General features: G+C 43.2%; 1 protein-coding gene across 2 annotated transcripts in view; it reads right to left on the bottom strand.

Annotated features, from left to right (window-relative positions):
• LOC137428976 (glucosylceramide transporter ABCA12) overlaps positions 1-27,940 on the bottom strand; it is a 182,589-nt gene that overhangs the window by 29,409 nt on the left and 125,240 nt on the right. The window contains exons 31-42 of one of the 2 annotated variants that reach the window (XM_068118914.2): positions 26,734-26,791; positions 24,380-24,507; positions 23,808-23,895; positions 21,989-22,097; positions 21,672-21,726; positions 19,838-20,015; positions 18,318-18,433; positions 17,162-17,315; positions 13,126-13,373; positions 11,289-11,481; positions 9,959-10,068; positions 3,152-3,302 (exon numbers count right to left, since the gene is read on the bottom strand). In XM_068118914.2, coding sequence (XP_067975015.2) covers positions 3,152-3,302; positions 9,959-10,068; positions 11,289-11,481; positions 13,126-13,373; positions 17,162-17,315; positions 18,318-18,433; positions 19,838-20,015; positions 21,672-21,726; positions 21,989-22,097; positions 23,808-23,895; positions 24,380-24,507; positions 26,734-26,791 — 1,588 coding nt within the window. The remainder of the gene's footprint in view (positions 1-3,151; positions 3,303-9,958; positions 10,069-11,288; positions 11,482-13,125; positions 13,374-17,161; positions 17,316-18,317; positions 18,434-19,837; positions 20,016-21,671; positions 21,727-21,988; positions 22,098-23,807; positions 23,896-24,379; positions 24,508-26,733; positions 26,792-27,940) is intronic. The other variant, XM_078780893.1, reaches the window with a different exon arrangement.

Below are 27,940 nucleotides of genomic sequence, written 5' to 3'. Positions count from 1 at the left end.
CGGGATAGTGGCTGGGCCAGATGTGAATGTACATGACTTTGAATCGGTTGGAAACAAGATCATTGAAGATATAATCGGAAAGTCGGCATTTACTTACAAATTCAAGCGGAAAGACAGAGCCAAAACCCTTGGGAATATCTCTGCTGTGAAGATTGCTCCTGATCGTACCATTGATCCTGCCCTTCTGTTCCAGCGTTTCCTTCTGGTGTCAAGGTCAGGAGATCTTTCCCTTGAAGAGGTTTTGACGTATGAACTAAGCCCCTACCCTCCAGCCCTCTTTGAGACCAGGAACATTCTTCGAAAAGCAGACAAACCTCAGCTTGCTCAGGCAATTCGAGACCATGCTGCGGACTTATCAAGTGAGGCTGTGATGAACTCTATTCCCAAAACAGATTGTTACGTGCTTGATGGTGGCTCTTTGCTCCATCGTTTACCGTGGAACAAAGGCGACTCATATAATGCAATAGCTGAGTCTTATGCAGACTTCACTGTGAGACATTACGGACAAGCGACAGTGGTGTTCGATGGCTATGGTGAAGGTCCCTCCATAAAAGACAACACACATCAGAGACGAGGAAAAAACCTGCACCCTATTGTTAGTTTCACTGCAGAAACAGAGTTTGCAGGCAAAAAGGACGACTTTTTGTCTCGTGACAAAAACAAGGCAGACATGATTGCTCTCATCAGCACAGCACTAACTAAAAGGGGATGCCATGTCATTCAGTCACCAGGGGATGCAGACGTTGATATCGTTAAGGCAACTGTTGAACGATCCCGTCATTGCACCACAACGTTGGTCGGTGAGGATACAGATTTGCTGATCTTGCTCCTTCATTACTCCAGAACAGACAATGAGATCATCTACTTCCGTTCTGATGCAAACAAGCAGTCAAAAGAACACAGAGTGTATAACATTAACCTGTTGAAAGAAACTTTAGGAGACGATGTGTGCAATGAGTTGCTCTTTGTACATGCCGACTCAGGATGTGATTCTACTTCAAGGATTTTCGGCATCGGAAAAAAGTCAGCCTTCTGGAAATTAGTGAAATCTGATCCTGTCATGAAGTCTTGTGCTAGTGCATTCATCCTTCAAAACAAATCTCAAGAGGACATATCAGATCTTGGCAAAGACCTGATGGTTGATCTCTTTGGTGGCAAGTCTAATGATACGCTATCATCACTGCGCCATATCATTTTCACCAAAAAAGTGGCAACTGCTCAAGCATTTGTCACTTCTGAACGGCTCCCCCCAACATCACCTGCAACAATATTCCATAGCCAACGTGTGTACTTTCAAATTATGGTATGGATGGGGATGGCAAATGAAATGAACCCAACTGAATGGGGATGGAAACAGGAAAATGATCAGTTAATTCCAATTATGACCCAAAACAATGCTGCGCCTGACGAACTCTTGAAAATTATCCATTGCAACTGTTTGGGGGGATGCAAATCCTCTCGATGCAGCTGCAGACGCTATGGACTCCGCTGCACTGCTGCATGTGGCCCTTGCCAAACTGAAAACTGTGACAATCCAAACAACACTCAAGAGGTCGATACTGAGGAGGAGGATGACACTCAAAACTGAACGCTCTGAAACTTATTCTATGGACAAAGGTGTTTGTGCATTAGGTGACAGCTGAAGGTCATGAGTTCAATTTCATAATGATTCAACAGCTCAGTAATATCCAAAGTTGTCTTAATGTGTTCCTTGCCCCAAAAAACCTGGGGATAGACATCAAGATCATTAAATTTGAGTCAATAGTTATGGACTTGCGGTCATTTGGAGGTGTTGGCGGCCATTATTGACGCCATATTGGATTTTTGTGTTACATATAATGGCCCACTTTCATTTTTAATGGTCTTAATGTGTTCCTTGCCCCCAAAAACCTAGGGATAGACACCAAGATCATCAAATTTGAGTTGATAGTTACATAGTTATGATCATTAAGAGGTTTCGGCGGCCATCTTGGACGCCATCTTGAAAAAAACACTTTTCCGGGGGTCCTACTTTGGTAAACTTTTAGTATGTTGTAACGTACGCTAAACCCTACCAGAATCAGTTGAGAAACCTTTTGTAGCAATTTTTTGGGGGTTAAACTGTATTTTGACCTGACTATTCTGGAACAATGTGCTCTGGACAGATAAGTCAAAGGTGGAGCTATTTGGCCACAGTACCAGAAGACATGTTTGGCGAAAACCAAAGACAGCATTTGACCACAAGACCCCGATTCCAACTGTAAAGCATGGTGGTGGAAATATTATGGTTTGGGGCAGCTGTGCTGCATCAGGGCCTGGGCAGCTCACCATCATATAATCCACTATGAATTCTTCATTGTACCAGAGGGTGCTTGAGGATAATGTGAGGCCATCTGTCGGAAAGTTGAAGCTCAACCGAAGGTGGACCTTGCAACATGACAATGATCCTAAACATACCAGTAGATCCACCAAGGAATGGCTGAAAAGAAAGAAATGGAGGGTTCTGGAATGGCCAAGTCAAAGCCCGGATCTAAATCCCATCGAGATGTTGTGGGGGGATCTGAAACGAGCTGTGCATGCAAGAAACCCCTCAAACATCGCACAGCTGAAAGAATTCTGCATGGAGGAGTGGGCAAAAATTTCTCCCAGTCGATGTCATTGACTGGTAGACAGTTATAAGAAACGCCTACTTGAGGTTGTTTCTGTGAAAGGGGGCAATACCACCTATTGCCTGGGGGGGCTGTTGTACACCCGAGATAAGTACACCCTAGAGCCAAGGGTGTACTTACTTTTTCCACATGCGAAATTTGCATTTATGCTTATTTAAATTACACAATGGACTCCCAAAGGTAAATGTTTCATGATATTTGTTATGTTATATCACCTTTGTCTATAAATATTGTTGAAATGAAGATCAAATAGCTGTATGTTGAAATATGTTGAAAAAGTCAAAACTTTACCTGGGGTGTACTTACTTTTTCACGTGAGTGTATATATCAAGTAACTAACAATAAGCCGACCTCGTCAAAGAAAATGTAAAAAATACCTATAAATGGACATTCTGAACTCATTGGCATGAAACTCAAAACACAATCATTCATAGATGTGGTGGTTGTTCAAATAGTGAATTACTGCGATTGTTTCCTCATGGTAGGTTCAATGATACACAAACCTCATCAATATATCGGGATGGGATGCCTCGCAGACGTGCATAACAGCACAAGTGTTCCAATCCAGACACCATGGGGTCCAACGCGTCAAATTGCGGGCAGTACCCGATCTCCACACCACACTTCTGGGCCTCCTCCAATCCCAGTAGAGTACTATATGAGAGATCACATCTTGAACAAATTAGAACAGCAAATGATTCATAAAATCAAAATTCCCATGAACAAAGAATATCATTAAATTACACAGCATTTTTCAGCGAGAAAGAGGAACTTGATCACTACTTGATCACTCCAACTAGATTGCGCAATAATAATAATAACTAAAACTGCGAGCAGTGATGCCCCGCCTGCCCCGGGGACAAAGACGCCCCATTCTGATTGGACAAGTGTGTGACGATGTTATTGACAACGCCAACCCGGACCCGATTATTATGCAATGTTTGAACTGAATCGATCGAAAAATGAAGAAGATATATTTTAGAGGTTTTTCATGAAATCCAGTATGGCCACCATGTCATGTGACATATGACGTCATCCTTAGGATATACATCAATTCAAGTGGCATACGACAAGTGCTCCAAGTTTCAACTCAATTGATCGAAAAATGAAGGACAGATGTGTTTCAAAGTTTTTCATAAATCCAATATCTTGTCGACATGTCACGTGACCTATGACATCATTAATTTTCATCAATTTTGTTATATTTTTCATTGCCAGACCATGTGACAGATCCAAAAAAAAATCATATTCAAGCTCTTATTGACGTGTAGATGACACAAAAAATATTTGGTGTTGATCAGATATTTAATTTTTCACCTCAACGAAGCTGCCAAACCGCTTCACTGATGACGTCATATTGAACAACTTTTTTGCATCATGGGTAATCGATCATAACCTGGCAGGAATCGAATCAATAGCATTTGCGGTTTTGGGGAGGATTTTTTAGTTTTTACTTAAATCCAAGCTTGTTGCCATGGTGATTGCAAAATTCGGAAAAAAAGATGGCAGCGATTCCCAATGGCCCCAACATTCCTGGAAAGTTTCAATTTGATGGGAGCAACAGTGCCGATGCTACAGCTCCCACAAAATTCGGCGGAAGGAATAATAATAAGTCCATTAACAATAGGAGACCTCGTCCATTATACTTGGTTGAAGCTGAGGGAAAGGTGTATGCTGCATGTGTGAGAAGTGTTATGATTTATGGGAGCGAGACATGGGTAATGAACGAAGAGCAGCAACGAAGGCTGGAAAGGGTGGAAATGCGAATGGTTCGATGGATGTGCGGAGTATCGTTGAGAGAGAGGAAGACAAATGATGAATTGCGAAAGATGATGTGAATAGAGCCTGTGATTGATGCTGTGAAGAGGAACAGGTTGAGATGGTTTGGTCATTTGTTGAGGAAGGATGAAAGTGACTGGTTGAGAAGAGTGATGGAAATGAATGTAGAAGGAAGTAGAGGACGGGGAAGACCGAGAAAGACTTGGCTAAAGATGGTGGAAGAAGAAATGCGGGCAAGGGGGTTAAACAAGGGGAGATGCAGAAAATAGGGCAAAATGGAGAAGATTGTCATGGGGACCGCAAGGCTAACCCCCGCTCTAGCAGGGAAAATAGCCTTAAAATGCACGTTGTTGTTGTTGTTGTCCATTATACTTGGTCCCTTAATAACAATAATAATTTGCCCTTCATAGGCTCTCATGATGGCAACGATAACTCGGCCACTCTTTGCGAAAGACAATGTGGGATCTTTAACATAAACCAACGACCAGTGCTGGCAGACGGGTCATCAGATTGAAGTCCTCCAGAAGGACAGCGCAGACATTGATGGTCCGCACAGCATGTGATACACCAGTATGAAGTTTATACTGTGGTTAAGATTCGAACCCAGGAAGTGCAGCTCAAAAGCAAGATAGGCCCATCACAAGAGGCTATTCTGGTGAATTTAAGTTGCATCATATATCCATTAACACAAAAACAACAACAATCCACACACCACTGATCATGTCCACAGCAATTTGCAAACCAATGCTTGCAACCACAACAAACCACAATTGAGGAGATCTTGCGAGATCTTGTTGGGGCAGTCACGGTTTTTCGAAGCTGTCCACGATCTTCACACACGCTCGAAGTTAAGAGATTGTTCACAATTGTATTTTTGTCGAAACTGTATTTATCTTACGTGTGTGTACCTGTAGTGTGTCCCTCGGAAGATTCTCGATGTTAATCTTTCATACCTGTACAAAATAGTCGAGTATTTCATGCTGCGCGGCCTAGTTGTTGAAGCTTCCTATCTTGAGGCTTGGTTCTCTCCCGGCATGCAAAGTGCAGTTATTTTTCCATTCATGTGTTTGTCAAATTTCAACTCGTTATTTTATCATCTATGCGTTATAGTTTGTTTATAGTTAGTTTTGGTTTGAATTTCCTGTAACTCGTAATTAATTAATCGTGTTCTGTTTGCTCCGGGTGTGCGGCCTTCTACCCTGAGGCTACCCCCGTCGGTGGTTGTTAACTTTAAGTTCCCTACTTTGAGTTTTGCTTGGTTCTTAGATTTTTCCCTTCTCCCCCGAACATCTACTCTTTGTCTGATGTTTTAAATTCCCCACCCCCCGTCAAACCCCCCCCCCCCCCAAAAAAAACCAAAAACATTTATTTCCTTTTCTCCACGTGTGCCGTTTCAGGTGCTTCTGTCCATGTGCGCTGTCTCACCCCGCCCACATTATCCCCTTGCCTTACACCTTTTGCCCTGTTCACGTGACTCGTGGTTGTCCCTCGCGGCCCTCTCCCCGTTGGTATTTTGTGAATATATGATTGTTCTTCACGGTTCTGTTTAAATATTATTTAAATATGTTTAAACTTTCCCCTGCAGTGTTTTATTCAGTGGTATATCACAACACGCTGTTTTTCTTCCTATTTAAAAGGCTTTTTTCAATTTTCTCTCCAACTCATTCCACTTCAAAAAAAAAATTCAATCTCTTATATGTCTCCCTCACTACATGGTCTAAATTCACATTCATTCCATCCCTCCTCCATCGTTCTTAATCGGATCGCTAACTTGAAAATCACAATAAACCCAATTTGTTATCAATGTTCGTCTTTCATTAATCATCCACTTTCTAAACTCCCCCCTTGCCCCTCCCCTCCAAATCCCTCCCTTTCCCCTCCACTCCTAAACTCCCCCCTTGCCCATCCACTCCGAAACTCCCGCCTTGCCCCTCCCCTCCTAAACTCCCCCCTCACCCCTCCCCTTCAAAACTTCCCCCCATACCATTCCTCTCCAATTCTCCCTCCTCCACCCTCCTCCTCAAAGCCGCCTCCTCCCCACTTCATGTCCCTTCTATCTCATACCTCCACCTCCCCCAACCTTCTACTTTCCTCTGCCCCACCTCAAACAACCCCTCACTGTGCCTCATCCCATCACCATCAAACCTTTCGTCCTCCTCATCCTTCCGTCCTCCTCATCTTGTAACTCTTCTGTAATCTCTGACAAACTATCAACTGCTCTCCCTACCTCCCCCTCTCATCCTTCATCTTACCCTACCCCTCCCCTCCCCTGTCCTGTCCTGCACCCGATGCTCCCCCTCTCTCCTCATTAACGGTATGGACCTCAAACATCCGGGGCCTTTGCTCAAACCTGACTGATCTCTCCATACAGGTTGCTTCTGACAATCCAGACTTGATCTGCTCAACAGAAACTTTCTTCCTTCAAGATGTCTCTGATTCATTAATATCTCTTCCTGGTTACTCGCTCCTCTGGTATGATAGACCTGAGCCTCGTCCTGGTGGTGGGGTTGCTATCTTTATCAAAAACTCTCTTCCTCACTCTCCTTGCACTGCCCTCTCTACACCTCACCTCCAGGAGTACCTCTGGCTACGGCTTCCTCTCCGCTCCCACCTTTTGTTCATATGTGTTCTGTACCGTCCTCCAAACAGTGATGACTCCATTTACATTTCGCTGTCTGACAACATGGACCAACTTCTATCCACCCATCCCAACTCTCTCTTCCTCATATGTGGCGACTTCAACTGTCATCATGCCAGCTGGCTGGGTGTGGGTTCCTCTCTCACCAGTCATGGCACCTCAGCAAAGGACTTCTGTGACTCACTGGGATTGACACAATCTGTCAATTTCCCAACCTGGATCTCAGTCAATGGAGTATCTTCTCTTCTGGACTTGGTTATGTTATGACTAACTTCCCTGCAAATGTCTGCTGCTCTTCTTCTGCTCCAATCGGTTCTTCTGTTCATGTGCTTGTTAAAGTGGACATCTCTCTGGCCATTCTCAGAGAGCCTCCTCAGCGTCGACGAGTCTGGCATTTCACTCAGGCGGACTGGCACGATCTTCAAGCAGCCATCAATCATCTGGACTGGTCTCCCATCTCTACTACCTCTGACATCAATTCTTCCTGAGAATTCTTCCAAAGCAAACTGCTCTCTCTCTCATGCACAGATTTATCCCATCTTGTCTTCAGTTGTCTTACCCTTCCTCCCGTCCATGGTACACGGAATCTTGTGGTGAGGCAGTTCCCCTGGAATAACTTGCCTTTGCCTCTTCGAAGGCAAATCCAACTGAAGGCAATCTCAGTTCCTTCCACCATGCTCGGAACAAGTGTGTGTCTACCCTCAGGAGTGCCAGGAAGCTCTATCTCTCCACACTCAAGAATGAACTCTCAAACCTGTCTCCTCCTCCAAATCCTGGTGGCGTCTCGTCAAATCCGTTTCTGGTGTTTGTTCCCCCTCCATCCCCTCCCTTACCTCAAATGGCTACACAGTTGACACCGCATGTGACAAAGCCGAATGCCTCAACTCTGTGTTTGCCTCAAAATCTTGTGTCCCAAACCCATCTCTCTCTGTTCCCATCTTACCCAGTTGAACCCAACTGCTCCTGGACTCTGTGTCCTTCTCTCCTGACAAGGTCGAGAGGTTTTTGTCAAACCTCGACTCTGATTCTGCAACTGGACCAGACGGCATCAGCCCACGGGTCCTAAAATCCTGCTCTGCCGCTCTATCTCACCCTCTCTCTGTTCGTTTCACCCTCTCTTTTGCTCAAGATCATCTGCCAGCATCTTGGAAATCAGCAAACATTACCGCTTTACACAAAAAGGTGCTAAAACAGATCCTTGCAACTATAAAACCAATCAGCCTGCTCCCAATTATCAGCAAAGTCATGGATTCCATCATTGCTTCGGTTATCAAATCCTTCCTCTTCTCCAATGGCTTGATCTCCGATCATCAATTTGGATTCAGACCAGGTCATTCTACTCTGGACATGCTGCTTCTGCTGTCTCAACAATGGATGGAGGTCCTCAATGCCAAACAGGAAATCAGAGCTGTCTCCTTTGACATATCACGTGCTTTCGATAGGGTCTGGCACCCAGCTCTGCTCACCAAACTCTCCTCCTATGGTATCCATGGAAATCTCCACACATGGCTTGAGGACTTCCTCTTTGGTCGTAGTCAACGTGTGGCCCTGAATGGATTTCTCTCATCTCCCCTTCCTGTTCAGGCTGGAGTTACCCAAGGCAGTGTTCTGGGCCCTTTGCTTTTTCTGGTCTTCATCAATGATCTCTCCGACTCTCTGGAAAATCCTCTCTATCTCTTTGCTGATGACCCCACTCTCTGCCGCTCCATTCCTCTTCCCTCAGATTGGCAGTCTGCAGCCTCCTCACTCTCTGAAGACCTGGACAAAATCACAGACTGGTCAAACAAGTGGAACATGTCTTTCAATCCTGACAAATCTCACACTCTTACGATGTCTCTCCGAAAAGACCAACTGGACAACCCTCCCATCTACTTTCTCAACAATCCTCTCCAAGAAGTTCTGTTGCTCAAGCTTTTGGGTCTCACTATCTGCCAGGATCTTTCCTGGGAAAACCACATTTCCAAGCTGGCCTCCAAAGCCAGTCGCCGACTGGGCATCCTCCGTGGTGCGAAGTCCTTCTTTGGCACACCTGAGCTCCTCACCACATACAAGGCTTTCATCCACAGCTCAATGGAATACTGTTCTCCCCTATGGACCGGTGCTCCTGCCTCACACCGAGCTCGGCTTCACGCTGTTGAAACCAAAGCTTTCAGAATCATTGGAATCTCCTGCGATGAAGCTAACTCCGAGGGCCTTTCACTCGCTCACCGCAGGCAGGTTGGTGGTCTTTCTGTCTTCTACCGACTCCTCTCCGGCCTTGCTCCCCCAGCTCTATCTGCGCTCTGTCCCCCAAATATTCCTACAGGTCGCACAATATCTGCCAGCAACCCTCTTATGGTTAAACTGCCGAAATCTCGGCTCTCTGCTCACCTTCACTCTTTCATTCCTCTTTTCTCCCGGAACAAACTCCCACACTCCCTTCAATCCCACTCCCCCCTACAGGTCTTTAAAACAGCTGTTCACCACCATCTCTTATCTTCCCCCATCCAAAACCTTGATCTTTTCTACCCCCGCTAATTCACCCCAGATCCACCTTTTTTGAAATTCCAACTTCTTTCCTGGAAGTCCTTGCAGTGTCCATATGTTTTATACCTCTCCCACCCCCCCCCCCCTTCCCAAGCCCCCCTGCCCCCAACCCCCCAAAGCCCTCTCCCTCCCACAGATCTCTCGATGTCCCTGTTCTCAAATGTTGTGTTTGTGTCCTTCCCCCTCTCTCCCCCATCTTGTCTACCGCTCCCCTTATTTTTGTGTTTTATGTGTCGGTTTTTCTTTCTGTGTGATTATTGTTAGCTCTTTCACGAGCCTCGATATTGTATACCAAAAAAAAAAAAAAAAATCTGCACAACACAACTTAAAATGACAACCAACAATCCCATCAACAACCAAAACTCACTCATCAGTCGTTCTGAGGAGAGTTCTTCCGGATGTGGGCCACAGGTCTCCGGTCAGCATTTTGAATGTTGTAGTTTTTCCAGCTCCGTTGATTCCAAGCAGTCCGAAACACTGGAAATGACAAACACATAGGATGGTACAAGATATAAACTTATTGGAATGGTTCTTCAATGGGGCTTAGCGTGTTTGTGAATGAATGTAAAGGAAGCGCGCACACACACACGAACACACACACACACACACACACACACACACACACACACACACACACACACACACACACACACACACACACACAACAACAACAACACAACACACCTTCTCAACTTATTGTTTGCTGTAATAGGAGGTTTGTATAGTAAATTGCACATTTTAGAGTCCAAAATGGATATTAATGTTTAAAGCTGCCTGGCGGAACAAGCTCTACCATGAAGTCAAAAGCTCCTCCAGTAGAAGAAGAAGTCACACATGAACATTGTTATGTGTACTATAAATCATATACAATCACTTAAAAAGGCAGACACTAGTCTCAAAAATGGCGATGCAATACAGGAATTCATGTCTGTATTCCATACGTCTTACGGTTCCTCCATTGGGTTGACATAATTGATTGTTGTTTCTCCCATTTTAATGTTCACTAGAAGTACCCTCTCCCTACAGGAGTGGACAGAGGGGTTATGTTATTATCCTTATTCAAACATGGAATTTAAAATACCTGTCGCTGCATAATTAAAAACACCTGACTGCAATGGAAAACGTGGGGACAGGAAGACTGCACTGTAAAGGTTGGGACTTGTAATACCCACTCTCGCCTGAAGGTGGCGCTACACGATACACATTTACATAGAGATTTTCGTCCCCTCCCCAAGACCACCAGAAAAGATAAAAAATACCCCAGTACACTAATTGGGGTCATGCTGATCCTATGTAGCAAATCTGGCTATAATCGACCAAGAACTGTATGAGGAGTAGAGAAACAAACAAACAAACAAACAAACACACCGGTGCATGAAATGTCGTAAGGATAATGTTAAATGAATGTTATCTGTAAGGATAATGTTAAATGAAAATGAATTTAATTGGAATTAATAGTGTACGGTACTGCATTTTGAGTTGCTGGGAATGATTTATTCGCTTAAACTCTGAATGAATTGTCTTGTGCTGTTGACGATAACATGTAGATTAAACATTCACCATTACTGGTTTACATGCAAACTTTTGTGAATCGAATGTGACTTTGTAACGTTTCCCTTTTTTGGAAGTGGTCGATAGCAATTTCCCTGTAGAGGTCTCTGCACTTTCATACACAAACATCTCCACAAGGTTTTTACCTCTCCTTTTGAGACTCCAAAGTAAATTCCATCCACAGCAGTAAACTTCCGTTGGAGTCGTTGATACCGCTTGTGAAGCCCAAGCACTTGCAGTACATCATTTTGGACTCTTCCCTCTTCTATTCTGATCCTCTCCGCCAGCACATCCTCATCCAAGTTAGCTGGTGGGACTTGATACTTGTCTTTAGTTTTCCTGTTGGCCAAAAGGGTGAATGGGTGAAGACATGACTTTAATCAGGTAAATAATTGGTCCTTTGACCCAGGTTCATCTCTCAATCCTTATTGTGCCTGAAGAGACCACCAGGCAAATTTTCTTATAATAATATGGAAAGGTAACCAAAATCCAGGATGTCCATCAAGAAATGACAAATTGATAAATTAAGCATTTAACAATTATCTCATGGGAAGGTTATTAAAAATAGGGGCAATACCCCTGGGTGCTCACCTGGTGGAATAATGATATTGAGGAGGGCGACAAAGGTTGTTGTCAATTTTGGCGGAATCATGTTTGTAGTTTCAGAGAAGAGAGCAAATATGTATTTTGGGGGGATCAAACCCCCGTAGACCTCATTAGACCGCAATTTTTGAACAACCCTTGGTACATCACGGATGATGAAGTTTGTGTTCAAGTTTCATCGAAATTGTGTATAGTTTTGGAGAAGAGAGCAAATACATATTTTGGGGGACAACCCCACCGTATACCCCTTCAGACCCCAATTTTTTTTATGTCGTGAACAAACCTTTGTACATCACGGGTAATGAAGGTTTTAGCGAAGTTTCATCGAAATATTGTGTGTAGTTTGTTTTTTTTTGTATACAAGATCGAGGCTCGTGAAAGAGCGAACATTAATCACACAGAAAGACAAACAGACACACAAAACAAATAACATCGGGAGCGGTAGACAAGATGGGGAGAGAGGGGGAAGGACACAAACACAACATTTGAGAGCAGGGACCGAGAGACATGGAGACATCGAGAGAACTGTGGGAGGGAGAGGGCTTTGGGGGGGAGCCATGGGAAGGGGGGGGGGTGGGTGGGAGAGGTATAAAACATATGGACACTGCCAAGACTTCCAGGAAAGAAGTTGGAATTTCAAACAAGGTGGATCTGGGGTGAATTAGTGGGGGTAGAAAAGATCAAGGTTTTGGATGGGGGAAGATAAGAGATGGTGGTGAACAGCTGTTTTGAAGACCTGAAGGGAGAAGTGTGATTGAAGTGAGTGTGGGAGTTTGTTCCAGAGGCGGCGAAAAGAGGAAGAAAAGAGGAAGAGGAAAAGAGGAAGAAGAAAAGAGGTAGTTTCAGAGAAGAAAGCAAATACCTATGTTGGGGAAAAGAGGAAGAGGAAAAGGAAGGTCAAAGAAGGAAAAGGAAAGGAAAAGAGGAAAAGAGGAAGGAAAAGAGGAAGAAAAGCGGAAGAGGAAAAGAGGAAGAAGAAAAGAGGTAGTTTCAGAGAAGAAAGCAAATACCTATGTTGGGGAGGGTCAAACCTGGACCCACCTTGACCACCGGTAGACCCCTTTTGACCCTGATATTTTAATGTTGTGAACAAACTTGAGTTGCAACAAACCAAATATAATTTTAGCCAAGTTTGGTCACAATCCCATCAGCAGTTTCAGAGAAGAAGTTGCAACTGTTTACAAACTGATGGACGGACGGGCTACGTCGTAGGTGAGCTAAAAATGAAGGTCAATAAAGCAATCCAACTCTAAAATATATAGAATTATAGATTTTCTGGAGGAAAGGTACGGGGTAGTGGGGGAGGGGGATTGGTGGGATCTTAGGTTGAGTATCTTTCAGGAAAAGCAAATATTTAAATTCCTGCAGTGTATTGCTCACCTGAAAAGAGTCTTTCTCAACACGAGACGCAAACACAGGAACAGGACTCCTTGCACAGCCATGGCCAATAAATGGCTTCCTGTGAAGTCCCAACCATAGGAGGGAGAGGTGGTGGGAGTGCCAAAAAGCAACAAGGATCGTGACTTTTCCATGTAGTGTTTAGACAGTTTGACGAAGCCTTGTCCCAGGCAGAATTGTGGGAAGATGAGGTAGAACCACTCCAAGACATCTTTGGCCGCGTCTAGGCTCTGGGGGTGGAGAGATTACACAATAACACTCTCTACCCTCAGCAGAATACAAGCATTTAGAGATAAATGTAAAAAGGTACTGCAGAACAAATACTGCAAATAGGTGGAAGTGGAGAAGTTACTGTATGTTCAAAGTAGATGTATTTGTTGAAAAATAAATAATGTAACTAGAACAGCACTCAGTAGAGAGCATACCTCCGCCTGGTTGGCCAGATCACTCAATGGTGAAGAATCACTTAAAAAATTTTTCTAGTAGCCGGATCCGATCCGGATCTTCACCAAAATCTAATAATCTTGTCCTTTTCACATACGCTACATCTCTGCCAAATTTCGTCCGAATCCGTCCACAACTTTTTGAGGTATCTTGTTCACAAACGGACAGACAGACACACATGGGTGAAGACATAACCTCCATCCACCTATGGCGGCGGAGGTAATAATATTTAGGATGATATTGAGGGAACTGTTGCTGAGGATGTGAATGGGATCAAAAGAGCTTCTACTGATGATGTTAAGGAGGAATTGAGTATTTAACGAGATGAAAGTATAAGAGCGAAAAAGATATCGTGCTGGTATGCAAAAGTGAATCCATCTTCGGTGGCGGAGGTGAGAATGCTTGCAAAGGGTTGACTGCACAAAATTGTAGGATCAAAATTAGGATCAAAATAGGATCAAAATTAATAAATAATTTGTGTAATAAGTTTAACGCCATTAAATTAACTACATGCATGAGGGATATTTGGAGAGTTCTAAAATGAGATGCTCTCCAGCCCAAGAATGACAGCATTGTTCTTTTTCAACACTGAGTTCCTTACATCAAAGTAGCTGCTTCATTTGTCCTGTAAACTCTCGACTCCAGTAAAACATGACTTTTCAGATTGTCACTTCATCCATGGCCCAATTACTTATCATCGACCAATCGGTGACCACACAGGTGGGACTTCAAATGGCAAGACTAATAAATAGTCGCTCTGAGCCAGGTGTGGGATATACGTTGAGTGACGTAGCTGCTCAAATCCACAGTCACAAACAACAGTCTTCTTTTTGCATCATACAGTGTTGAGGGCCGTGGAGGAGCGAAAGCGCAGAACAGGTAAATGGCAGAGCGGAGGAGGATTTTCTCGACCTGGTGTGACCTGTGATTACTGGTTGACTATAAATTGATGTAATATAAATTGATGCAACGGCTCTGTATCAATCAGTCGTGTGGTACTCATTTGGCCGACCTCAGAAGGATGACAGGCCGAGTCAACCCACCTGGTGTTAATTCAACGGCGTTGACAGGGGCTCCAACTCAGGACCCAAATATCTCGAACCAGCCACGTTAACCGTTAAGTGAACACCAGGCTTCGTCCAAATGGTCACTAGTAGACAATGAATTGCATCACAAAGTGTGCCGTCCCTTGGGGGACGTTAAGCTGGATGTCCAATGTGCTAGCATCAGTTGGTGGACGTTAATGTTCCCACAGTGTCTTTTGTGAAGAGTCGACGAGTTATTGCCCTCACCCTAAATTAATTCTAAATCTCTGCCACCTTCAGGCCTGGTCAGTCGGTTCCCGAGAGACTTAGGCAAAAAGCCTTCCCAGGCCTACCCCAAAAAGAAGTACGACTAGTCTGTGTTGAATTTAATTAAATTGTTGAATCTATGTAATCATTGTTTCAGTAAAATTAAGCTGTTTATCTATATTTAATTGGTATTGTTACGCAACTGTGATTAACACCACAGTTACGGATGGCCGATTTGCGAGACTTTAACTCCCGAGGCGAAAACTCAATTGCGGATTCAAGTTCAACACAAACGCGCGGAATGGCGGGACACAGCGAAGGCTCCGCAACCTTACCTATTAAAATCAAACACCCAGGAAAACTGCGTTCAGATATATATACAGAAAATAATATAAGGATTTATTATCGAATAGTAATACAGTGAAAAAGCCGCGCCGGTAAATCTAATAACTCTAAATCGGGACGTCCCCACACGACTGACAGCAAACACGATACGAGGGAGATTATGAATACAAAAATAACACGTCACGTCGTTCAAATGTACGCGGATGCGGCTTATCTGTCTTTTGTCGTCTTGGTGGCGGCCGTCCACACCGCTCCTTTTGGCCCGATCGCACACCACCAGGTCCTTCGCTCCAAGCTCCACGAGGCCCCGCTCCAAGCACCACGCGTCCGACGCGTGGCCAGCAGCTTCACACGAGGACGATCTCCACAAGGCCTGTGCACCAATGGTTCAACGGAGGGCTCGACTTGCAACGAACTGCTGCGAACTGCCGCGTGCTCTGTGTGCTTGGTGTTCTAACGAACTCTCCACCAACTGCCTTCGGGGAGCTTTTCCACCAACTGTCTTCGGGGAGCTTTTTCCACCAACTGTGTCTCCGCGTCGACTGTGTGCTCCAACGAACTCCCTGTGTACTCTCTGGACTGCCTGCGTCTGCCACGAACTCAACTGCCTGAAATGGCGTCCGACCGTCGCATATATTGGTGGCCGATGACGTCACATTGGCGCACTCCTCAGCCAATCACAGCCTCCCAACTCGCCCAGGTCACGCCCTCTGCGGCATGCGACTCCTGACATCTCCCGTCCGCGATCCCCCCCGCGGTCGTTTTGTAACACGTGCCAGCGAGGTTGGTGGGCCTTTGAGGTGCGAACGGCGGCGGCCAACCGTGGCGGTGTTCTTGGCCTGGTTTCCTGTCTATTTATTACGAAGTCAATGTCAGGGAAAGGGAATTATTTAATGTTGCGCTAAGGACCTAACTAATGTTTATGTGGTTTGCAGTGCCATAATGGACAAAGGTTTGACTACTAGGTGAGACTCACAGGGGCGTGACCTTTAATCCCTCACTATTTAACACTCGAACCTCCAGGTAGGTCCACAATCATACATCTTACCCCGACAAACGCCTAAACATCAATAACTTATTACATGTAGAGTCCCTGTCACGACAGCCGAATACCTACCTATTCAGATCTACCTAGCTCTAGATATTGCTCTACCAAATTCATAACAGTATTTATTGAGTTGAAATATTCACCTCCGCCACCGAAGGTGGACTGAGGTTGTGTTTTCACCCCTGTCTGTCTGTCTGTCTGTCTGTCTGTCTGTGTGCAGGATATATCAAAAAGTTATTGACGGATTCGGGCGAAATTTGGCAGATGGGTTGGGTGCGTGACAAGGACGAATCGATTACATGTTGGGGAAGATCTGAAACCTTATCCGGATACAACAAAATATTTTAATCTCCAAGTGATTCTTCACCATTGAGAGATGGGGCCAAAAACGATACTTAGCACAACATCTCAAAACGTTATGGACGGGTTATGACAAAACTAGGTGTACAAGTCGGTTAGGTGACAAGAACAAGCCGATTCGATTTTGGATCAGGTGCGAATCCAGATCCGGCCCATCAGTGGACACAAAAAGGTAAACGGTTCAGCTTGGCGGAGGTTTGCGCTCTACCGAGTGCCATTCTAGTTAACCATGCAAGAATAGTTTGTTTATTTGTGTTAACATTTTTATATATATTTTAATTAAATAGTTTAAGTCTATGTAATTAGTGTTAACTGCATAAAGCCAAATCTGCGTATGTAATAAATGTATAACGAAATTTTATTATTTTTGTGTGTACTGAATGCTTAACTTTATCATATTTTTTAACGATGTATAATCAGGATTTAACTGAACAAAAGCATCCTGTGTGTAATCATCATTCTTTAGCGATGGTTTGTGTGGAGTCATTTCCATACAGTGAGTCGGTGAGCATGCCATTGGTCCACGAACCGAAGGTTGTCCTGCTTTTATGAACTCGATGAGATTGAGAGAGAGCACTGTTGTAACTCCAAACACGATGTTGATGGTAATAAAGGAAACAATGGCTCCCTCCTCTGATGTAAAGAATCCGGAAAAGATGTACATCCAGGGCAGCGTAGCGAAGCTGAGGTGAGAAACAGGTGAGGTTGCCGGTTAACGTCATGATGTCTAATTCACATGTGATCATGTTTCACTTAAACTCACAAAATTTGCAAGTGTTGTCCACTCACCTTTTAACAGTCAACCACAAGGTCACTATCTGTGCTGATATATTTATCAATATGTCTCGATGTTTATCAAAAATCAAATTTTATTGTCGAGAGTAATTTTGAATGAAGCAGTTTAACATCTACAATGGCTAGACCTCTAAATGATGATTTTGAATGAATGAATGAATGAAATAAAAAATGAATGAATTTTTGGAGTACAGAGCCTGGTGCCATCATGGCCTTGGTGTGTAGATGACGCAGCGCGTGTCATTATGTCAATTGCACGACGTCAAAAGCACTTTACCCATGACAAATCAGGAGTTTGGGTTTGGGTATGTTTGGGTATGCTGCGTTAAAACGTCAAGAGGTTACGCAATTATTCTGTTCGCCATCTTGCATCCTCATCCCCCTCATTTCACCTCGTCTTCATTTTCTCAATTTCTGGTTTTCCTAATTTCATGCCCAAGACATCCTCAATGTGTAGACTATAAATGTCTGTCCAGGCCCAAAATATTTCAAAACAATAAAGTTAGTCTGCTCACGTATATAATGGGGATTTGTACATATTATTTACAAAATAAGTTGTTCTCGCAGGTTCTCGCAGCTCGTGGAATGGTGAAAGTGAAACAGCTTATATAGAGGGGTGAAAATTTGGGTGTTACGTTGTTTGTCATCTTAACACGGACACTCGACTACAACGCAACGTCTGCATAAGCATCCGTCTTCATGAAGGAAAATGAAACACCAATCAGATCTCTCTACATCCATGATGAGAAAGGTTCTTCACTTTTGCTCCAAACATTTAAAGAGACTTTCCTTCTCTAACTCATCACACATTTTTGGGGGGAAATGCTTATATTTATGGACGTACGATTTTACACAAATGGTGTTTATAACTTTGGTTTGTAAATTCTCACCCAAACGTCAGCAGCAGAAGCAGGACGATTCCCAAGTTATTATCGTCGGTGTACATTGGAAGGTCAAACGCAGCAATCACACAGAGGCAAATTAGCACGGTGACAAGGTAGCACAGCTGTATGTACACAGGGTCGAAGAGGAAGAAGAAGAAGCACAGTGTTTTCAATTTAAAAACGCGTGTATTGTTTATACAGGTAGGGAGTTGCATCACAGTCATCTTACTAGAATTCACCAAATTTCCGTCTGTCTGTCCGTTCCCAGGTAGCGCAAAAACGGCTGAACCGATCGCAACGATATTTTGGGTGGGTAATCCTGGGACCCCCTGGAGTAAAATAGGCTAGATTGTTTTTCCAATTTTTTCCCCCAATTTTCCCAATTTTCCAGTTTTTCCAAACACGATGGAATAATATTTACCGATATGAACAGTGATGTGGCTTTTATTGAAATTATACAAATACTGTTTAGATTTTGATGATTTGCACGTGATGTGATTTAACGGATGTTTATATAAATCGTTTAAAATAAAAAAAGCCTTCAATTTTTGATATTTTATCTTTTCATTTGGGCCTCCCAATTGAAGCCCCGCCCATAGGGCGGGTACCGTTGCTAGTATTTTAAAATCACAAAGTAATCATATAAATTTTTACATCCGGCACCGAAGGTGGGCAAGGTTAGATTTTCACCCCTGTCAGTTTGTCTGCTTGTTTGTCTGTGAACAGGACATCAAAGAGTTGTGCATGGGTTCAGACAAAATTTGGTGAACATGTTTGCTTGATGGAAAGGATGAAATTATTATATTTTGGTGAAGATCCAGACACGGATCCCGATACTACAAGTTTTAAATGAATCTTGACCATTGAGAGATATGGCCAAAAACGACATACATTATGGCACAATATCTCAAAACGTTATGGACGGATTCGGCCAAAACGTGGTGGACAGGTTGGGTGTATGACAAGGATGAATCATTTGGATTTTGGTGAAGATTGGAATCTGGATCCGAATACAATAAAAAAATTTAATTTATAGTGATTCTTCACAATTGTGGGAGAGGGCCAAACACGATATATAGCACGGTATTTCAAAAAGTCGTGTACAAATTTGGACAAAACTTGGTGGATGAGTTGCATAGGTGAAAATAACAAGCCGATTCGATTTTGGAGGTCTGGATCCAGATCCGGCCTATCGGCGGGATCCAAAACGTAAACTAGCGGCGATGATAGTATTCATAGATTAATCTGGTAGTGATAGATAGAGCAATGATAGATTGATTGTATGATCAATTTTATAGATTGCAATTACAGCATTAAGTTGCCGATATATATGTACAACTATTTGTCTTAGACAGGAACATTGCAGGAAAAATCTTTGGCAGGGACATTAAATAGCATCAGACAGGTAACTGTAATCTGACATATCATAATTATCTACAGAAATACATAATGCTGTGTTGAATTTCCGAGACTTATCTGTGCACAATGAACAAACAAGTACGCATTTGTGAGCACAATGAACTCACCATGTCGAAGATAAAAGTGACGAGCCAGAATAATGTGGAAGACACGCCAGCGATATACTGCAGACGACACGCACCAATGATGCGTTCCCGGGCCGAACCACTTCCAATCTTGCTTACCAGTATGGAGAACGCCAGCAAGATGCAGAGTGATACACCGACATTCCCTACGGCTTCCAACCTGCGAAGGGATATTCTTTGTTTAGTTTGCACATAACGCCTTCAAATAACGAACGCATTGCCCACAAATGTTTAGGAATTGGGTAAATACACTTTTATTCTGGTTGGTTAAGCCATTGGTTCAAACCGGCTGGGCCTAATATGATGCTATGATAGAACTAAACTCTTGAATTGTTTTTGTACATCCGGACACAATGCAGTCAAAGATCACAGGATCCCAACTTGTGGGACTGAGCAGTTTGAGGACTCCCATTTGAGCTCGGTTGTTTTTTCTTTCTAAAGCAAGTATATCCATGTTTTTCCGTTTTATGGCCACCATCAATGTTAACATGTAGTGGTAAGAGAAATTAGATTAATTCCTTTGCTTGCCAACTACTAGTGAAGAACCTTTCCTCATGGAAGGGTTAATTCCCCCAGAATTACTGATGGGTTAAGTCCCCCATAATTGGCATATTATATTATGACTTGTAACACCTGGTCCTCCTGGGAGCGGCGCTCTGCCATACATATCTACATTGAGTCGGCGCCAACCCCAGATATTGAACTCCAGCGAGGATGAACTTTTTTTTAACCGTCGAAAACCTTCCCATGCACACCCCAAGTACAACCATCAGTTCTCAACTCATTCTGTCTAGAAGTTCAGGAATGCATAAAAGCAATTCAGAAATCCATATCAAAAATAAGCAATTTTGGAGATGTTTTACGTTTATATTTTCAATCCAATATGGCGGCCAGATCACGTGAGAGATGACATCATAAATTTAATTCTTCACTTATATCGGATCGTAGATCAGATATATGACGTTTCTGAATTTTCCAGATAAAGATTTCAATTCAACCAATTTTGGCTGGAATACCACTTCTCCAATGATGTCATCGTTATTACCCTGTATACACCATGGGGAGTTGAAGACATATGGCAAGTTTCAATTTTTTTTGTTCAGCAGTTTCAGAAAAGATGTCCATTCTTTTCCCTTCAATCCAATATGGCTGCCAGACCATGTCACCTATGATGTCAGAGTTGGCAATAAAATATTCTCCATGGGGAGTCCTATGTTTCTTCCATGGAGTCCTATGTTTTAAGTTTCACATCGATCGGACAAAAGGTTGCAGAGAAATATTTGAAAAGGAAAAATATAAAGACACGGACGTGGATATGCATTCATACATTTACATATGTACGTACACACACACACACACACACATGCACACCTTCTCAAAATGAGTGAAAACACACACCGTCTTTTCGAAAATGTGTCACATACCATTTCATGTTTTCGAAATTAGCCAAAACACAAAAGAGCGAAAACACTCACCTTCTCAAATTATGGTATGCTGCAACAGCAGGTTGTATGATAAATTGTACTATAAGTAATCTACAATCACTTTTAAAAGGCTGACACCAGTCTAAAAAAAATATCTCTATTTCATATATCCTCCGGTTGTTTTTATTTTTTTGGAATCAGGTTATCAGGTATAAACATTTAACACCCCCCTCTCCACCTGCTTACACAAATAAATGTACCATCCAACATGTCCTGATGTTCAAATGAGTTCCCCCCACCCCACTATTCAAGCAAACAAGTTGCAATGAAAAAACAATAAGGAACTCGAGAGGGAAAGGGGTGGGCAGGGAAGGGGTGGTAGAAACACTTACATATAATCTTCTCCGATTTGCTGCCCAGAGTACGGATGGCTGTTGACAATAATTTCTGAAACGTATGAAAACAGACATGTCGGAGAATTCAGCAATCTGCTAATAAATAAGCTTCATCGGATAACCTTTCAAAGCCTAAGTACGGATTCTCTAATGCCAGCGAGCCTCCGCCATTGAATTCGGAGGTGGTTCAACAAAGGATGGTTGGCACTATATTCAGCATGGTGAAGCATCTTCGGTATGATATGCAGAACGCTGAAGAATGTTTGGCACTGTAAAATGGTCTGTCTTGTGGTGGATTCACAGCTGTATCTTACCATAGTCCAATGGGTCGGCATCATCTGGAAGGTTACTCTGCAGCAGCAGGTTGTAGAACGTGTTCAGATAAGCTGGAATAGCATGCAAACTCCTGCCGTTGTACCACACCTGTGCAGGAAAGATGGACAGGCTGGAGTGGTCATTCATTTATTCATTCATTCATGTGCCATGCTCTACATGAGGCGTCAGTTCTGCCAAGGTAGTTTTTTGACTCGGGTTACAATCCTGGATGGATCGCCACCCCGGAACAATAAGTCAGCGCAGGAATTTAGAATTTGGCCATGGTGCTGGCGATACCTTGCCTACTCCTCACAAAGAAGACTGTGGGGTCCTTAACGTCCACCAAACAATGCTGGCAGATGGGACGCCAAGTTTAACCTCCATCCGAAGGATGGAACACACTGATGAATCACCCTGCCTGTGAAACACCAGGATGACAGTTAATAGCCGAGTCCGGATTTGATCCCAGGCTACACAGCTTGGAGGTGTGTGGACATACCTCTGGGACATCCTGTCAGCCCTGCATTGGTGGCATGCACATATTTGAGGGTTCCAAACACGTGTTTGAAAACTACAGAGACGAACATAAGTTTGTGCTGTTGTGGGAGAGGAACAATTCCATTTACAATGGGTACGAGGAAATGCAGACACAAGAAAAGGACATCGACTCATCATGTCTACGAGTTATCTTTACAACATCAGTAACTTTGCGGTATGTACAACGCACGTAAATAAGAGGAGCATGTGAAATGTTTCCTGCCTGATCTAGAAGAAGAAAAATTAAATTAAATTGATTTTATTGCCCATTTTCAACATTAACAGTGCAGGCTTGATCATGTATAATGTGTGCATGTAGGCCTAAGTAATTTGATAATAACTTTTTTTTAATTGAAATTCGCCCTAAACAAGGCTGACAGCCACTAAATTTGAAGAGTTACAAAGAAGAAGAGGAAAAACTGGCAGAACGTACTGGATGGCCGTTGGCTCCCGAAGGGAGGTCATCAGCCCTTTGTCCTGGCAGGATATCACAGCCACTCTCCCCACTAGCAAAACCAGTGGCAGGTGTCAGTTTAGTCTCTGGCAGCCCGACCGTGCAGCAGGTAACACTGGGTTACATACATGTTACCATTGGCAGGTGTCAGTTTAGTCTCTGGCAACCCGACCATGCAGCACGTAACACTGGGTTACATATATGTTACCAGTGGCAGGTGTCAGTTTAGTCTCTGGCAACCCGACCATGCAGCACGTAACACTGGGTTACATATATGTTACCAGTGGCAGGTGTCAGTTTAGACTCTGGCAACCCGACCGTGCAGCAGGTAACACTGGGTTACATATATGTTACCAGTGGCAGGTGTCAGTTCAGTCTCCGACAACCCGACCGTGCGGCAGGTAACACTGGGTTACATACATGTTACCATTGGCAGGTGTCAGTTCAGTCTCCGACAACCCGACCGCGCGGCACGTAACACTGGGTTACATACATGTTAACATTGGCAGTCCCAAAATCCGAAAAGACTGAAGAATATATGTCACATGTGATTTATGTACTCTTAAATACATGATGTACATGTACAAAAATGAAAAATGTTTGATATAAATGTGTACAGCACATGAGTAAAGCCAATGACTCAAATCCTGCATTTATTTTGGGATGAACTATAATTTTAAAGTTTGAACTAAACGGGGCAGTAAGAACACGAAAGTGAATGACAGAAATTGGGATTGAGGAGTCTAATGACAGAATAAATTTCATCGTGTTATAACTGTTAACCACGTACACGTACACAACGTACAAAGAAAACAAATGAGATGTACCTTAGTCAGAGTCCTGTTACTCGGAACGTCATCCACGTCTGCACTGAGATCTTTGGACAAGGAGTTTCCAAAAGTAAAACCAGCATGGCTGAAAGTATGAGAAAAGAACACCTCACTTCGGTAGCATGTACTTTGTTACCTTTCACCCTACTACCCATTTATACACAACATTTACACACAACCCTCCCTATTTCACACAGTACCTTTCATACCATGTGACCTCTGATCCAACTCTTCCACCTCACTCCCCTTGAAGCCCCTCCTTTTAAACCTTATACCTCAAAAAGCCCCTCCATACATGCCCCTTCACCCTTACACCTTGACTGTCAAACCTCCTTCTTACCTACAAACCTCAACTGTTTTTGCTCTAGCTCTATGAAAAGCATTGAAGGTCTGCCCGGAAAAAAATCTTAGGTTACGTGCACGCATGTTCAACTACCATACTCTTATTTTTAGTACTGACAATAAAAATACTCTGCATGAATTTTTTTGGACAAAAGTAAAGTTTTACTTGTTTGTTAAAAGTGAATAAACGCAATATCTTATTTTCTTATAATGTGGTGTTCACATACCGAGTTCCCAGGAAGGAGCAGGTCGTTAGGAGCAGGTATGTGTCCATAGGCAGGCCCGTCAGGTCGTACAGGAGAAGAGAGGGGGTGAGCTTCATGCGTGGGGCATTGTATTTGGTCACATCACAACCCTACCAATGCAGAAAAAAGTATATATTGTTAGGGTTGCCGGAGCGGAATCCCACTCCCGGCACCAACTGTGTTACGGTGCTCGGACAGGAATCCCGCTCCTGAACACCGAATGTGTTACGGTTCGGGTTTACTACGAGGGGGTTAACCTCCGTTCCCTCCCGAACTTACCGGACTTGCGGCTGCCGTGCACGAATAACTTTGTGCATTGGGGAATAACTTTGTGCGTTACTCTGCCCCACAAATTTAGACTGCGAAAACCGTTGGTAACCGCCATTGTTCGCTCCAATAAATAAAAATAAAAATTCTCCTAACGGCTCGTATTTTTCGCGCACCTCGGGTCCAATCCCACTCCTGACACCAACTGTGTTACGGTTCGGGGTTTGGGTTTACCACAAGGGGGTTAACCTCCCTTTCCTCCTGAACTTACCGGACCTGCGGCTGCCGCGCACGAATAACTTCGTGCTTAGCAGGTTGCGAACCTGCAACTACGAACGCCAATCGGACCATCGCACGATAGCTTACCTGTACCACATGACAGCTTCAATCGGGGAACGTACCCTACGTACCCTCCGGCGTACCAAATTTAGACGGCCGAGCGAAAACCGTTGGTAACCAGAGGGATGCTAATGCCGTTACGGTTATAACTATTCTAAGGGACCTGTATGGTGGTTGCCATTACTTTTTAGTGGTTTCCCAAAACCGCAACAATATGAATACTCCACTGATGATCAATAACTATCATTATTGATGAAGGATTCACTATTTTGTCAGCCAAATGAATCAAATGATGGTCTTCTTTCGTCTCATTGGTCTGTTAATGTCGTTGGGTGTGAGGAGCAGAATCGTCCATGGGGTTCCTTATGAGGGCCATTCTAAACATTCTGTAACCCCACTTGCAACTTTGTTTAGTAAAAGATGTGGGTGATTACAGGTTATACCGTCTCATTATCTACTTATACATGCCTGGTGAATATCAAGCTTCTCACAATGTTTTGTTTCAGGAATACAAATAAAAAGAATGGCATTGGGATGTTGCCATGGCCTACAGCTTCAGTATAGAAGGCATCTGAGCTCTTGCTAAAGTCATGGTAACGTCAGATGAAAATGCTATTTAAATCCACCAGCGTTTTCTTTATGCAATGCTTCTGCTACTTCCCCAAAATGAGTAAAAGAAGAGTTTAGGAGAGGATGTCTTGCATCTGTTGAAGAGGAGGATAACACAACCATCTTGATCGAGTTACGGACTCTTAAGAAGGAAGGCTCCTACTCTGGGTTCAAAAAGATGGTTGAATGCTGCACAATGTGCAATAAAGAGGAATGTAGATTATGTGGAATAATATGACATGAATAAAGTTAGTCAATTGTATTATGTGCAGCGTGGGCCATTTATATATTCCCGGTTTTGAACTCTTATAATTCTGCTGCTAAGAAACGAAATCGAACTAAATATTTACAGTATATAGGTACATATTTCAAGTTTTTGTGGTAAACCTTTTATTGAATTCAGAAGTGAATAAAATAAGTTATGAATTTGGATGTAATTTCCATTATTTTTCAAGTAGTGTGTGTATCCTTTTGCGATACTCCGACCATTTTCTGTCGCATTCCGACCGTAATTTCTCCAAAAGCTGCTTGAATCCACTCTTTCGGGTCTTGAAAGTTCACTGATTGGGGTGTACAAGTTTCCACTGGGGTGGACAAGTCTCCATTGGTTTATCCAGGTCCGCAAATGACTCAACGAGACTTTTCCCAATCAGTGGATGGGTCATGGTTCACCAAATATGCCCCAGCCCCCTTGTTCGCCAGACCTCAACCCGTGCGATTTCTTCTTGTGGGGCTTTCTTAAGGGCAAGGTTTATGCAACTCAACCAGTGAACATTCAAGACCTGAAAGAGCGGATTCAAGCAGCTTTTGGAGAAATTACGGTCGGAATGTGACTCTTCTAGTGTCGCGAAAGGATGAACACACTGCTTGAAAATGATGGAAATCACATCAAAATTAATAAGCAATTTTGTATTATTTAAATTAATATTAATAAATACGCTCACACCTATTCACAGTCTACTCATTTACCAGGATTAGCAAGTTGTTTGTGCTTATATCCTGTAAATATTTTGTTCAATTTCGTTTCTTAGCAACAGAATTACAGGGGTTCAAAACTGGGAATAGATAAATGGCCCACCCTGTATATTTTGTATGTGGGGTGACACCATTGTAGACTTTACCTCCTTGCAGCTGCAGCTGCACACCATTTGTGGTGGCTCCACAGTTGTCCATATGTCCCTGAAAAGCAGGAACACTTTAATTTCAGCAACTGACTTTGCTTGCTAAATTCAGCCCATGACCACTTTAAGCTTGCGGTCCAACTCAAAGTACAAGGAAATATGACCAATGAACAATCAAGTGTTTGCATTTAAAAATAAAAAATCATCCTTTGCAGGTTTCAAAGCAGAGTTTATCAAAATGTTTGTGAGTTGAATGATAAACATAGCAATTTATATGCACCAATCAAACACGACTACAAGGACATTCTTTTCTTTAATCTCCAATTGTCAACAGATAAGAGTAGAATAGTCCTATCTATTCTCTTGATGTGAATGGTGGCAAACTTTCACCCCTTGCTGTCTATCACACCTTCCAGAACATGAACCTCAATACAATACGCTTACACCTGTTCGCAGTCTATTCATTTACCAGGATTAGCAAGTTGACCGTGCCCGCATTGGAAAAATGCAAATGGCTTCTCCTGTCATCGAGCCGGCAAGCTGGGAGCAACAATGCGGATTTATTGTCACATCTGATGCAATTCAAATGCTCTGATTGAAACGCCTAGAGATGTGTAGAGTCCGTAATAAAATAATGTATTGGTGTCAAAACAAGTGACCAATTTCAAATTAATAGTAGGATTCCCTGAGTCTTCCATCAGAAATTTAAGCTGATGAAGCAAAAAGAGCAGGTGTCAGAGAGTTAGTGATGACATGGCAAAGCCAAGGTGAGAGGCTTATCAGTTGTGCTCACTTTTCACTCTGAATGGGCCTGCATTAGTGGAGTTATTCCTTTTTCTTGAATGAATACCAACATCTGTTAATTTCCCTATCTCTCCTATTTAAAATCAGCAATATTTGCTGCCAATAGAAAGGGCTCAATATCGAGGCACTCATCGAGTCTGTACTTGACAATGGCCTTAAAGTCACAAAATTGGTGATAAACTCATCGACATCATTTGGTGGGGGCATACCTTTTACATTATTCACCTACACACGGACAGGTGCTTCATTTTGAAGTAAACTCTGGTGAGGATAATTTATATGGACAAAGTTAAGGAAAGAGTTGACTGGGCTCAAAAACCACTTCAAGAAAATGTTGTAGTCCATGGAGTAGGGAAGGAGTGGTAGTCCAGTTAAAGTAGTGGCTTGACCCAGCACTAATTGC

Source organism: Myxine glutinosa, chromosome 6, assembly GCF_964187855.1.
Source record: "Myxine glutinosa chromosome 6, kmMyxGlut1.1, whole genome shotgun sequence".
Taxonomy (NCBI): Eukaryota; Metazoa; Chordata; class Myxini; order Myxiniformes; family Myxinidae; genus Myxine; species Myxine glutinosa.
This window is presented reverse-complemented; position numbering and strand designations above follow the sequence as displayed.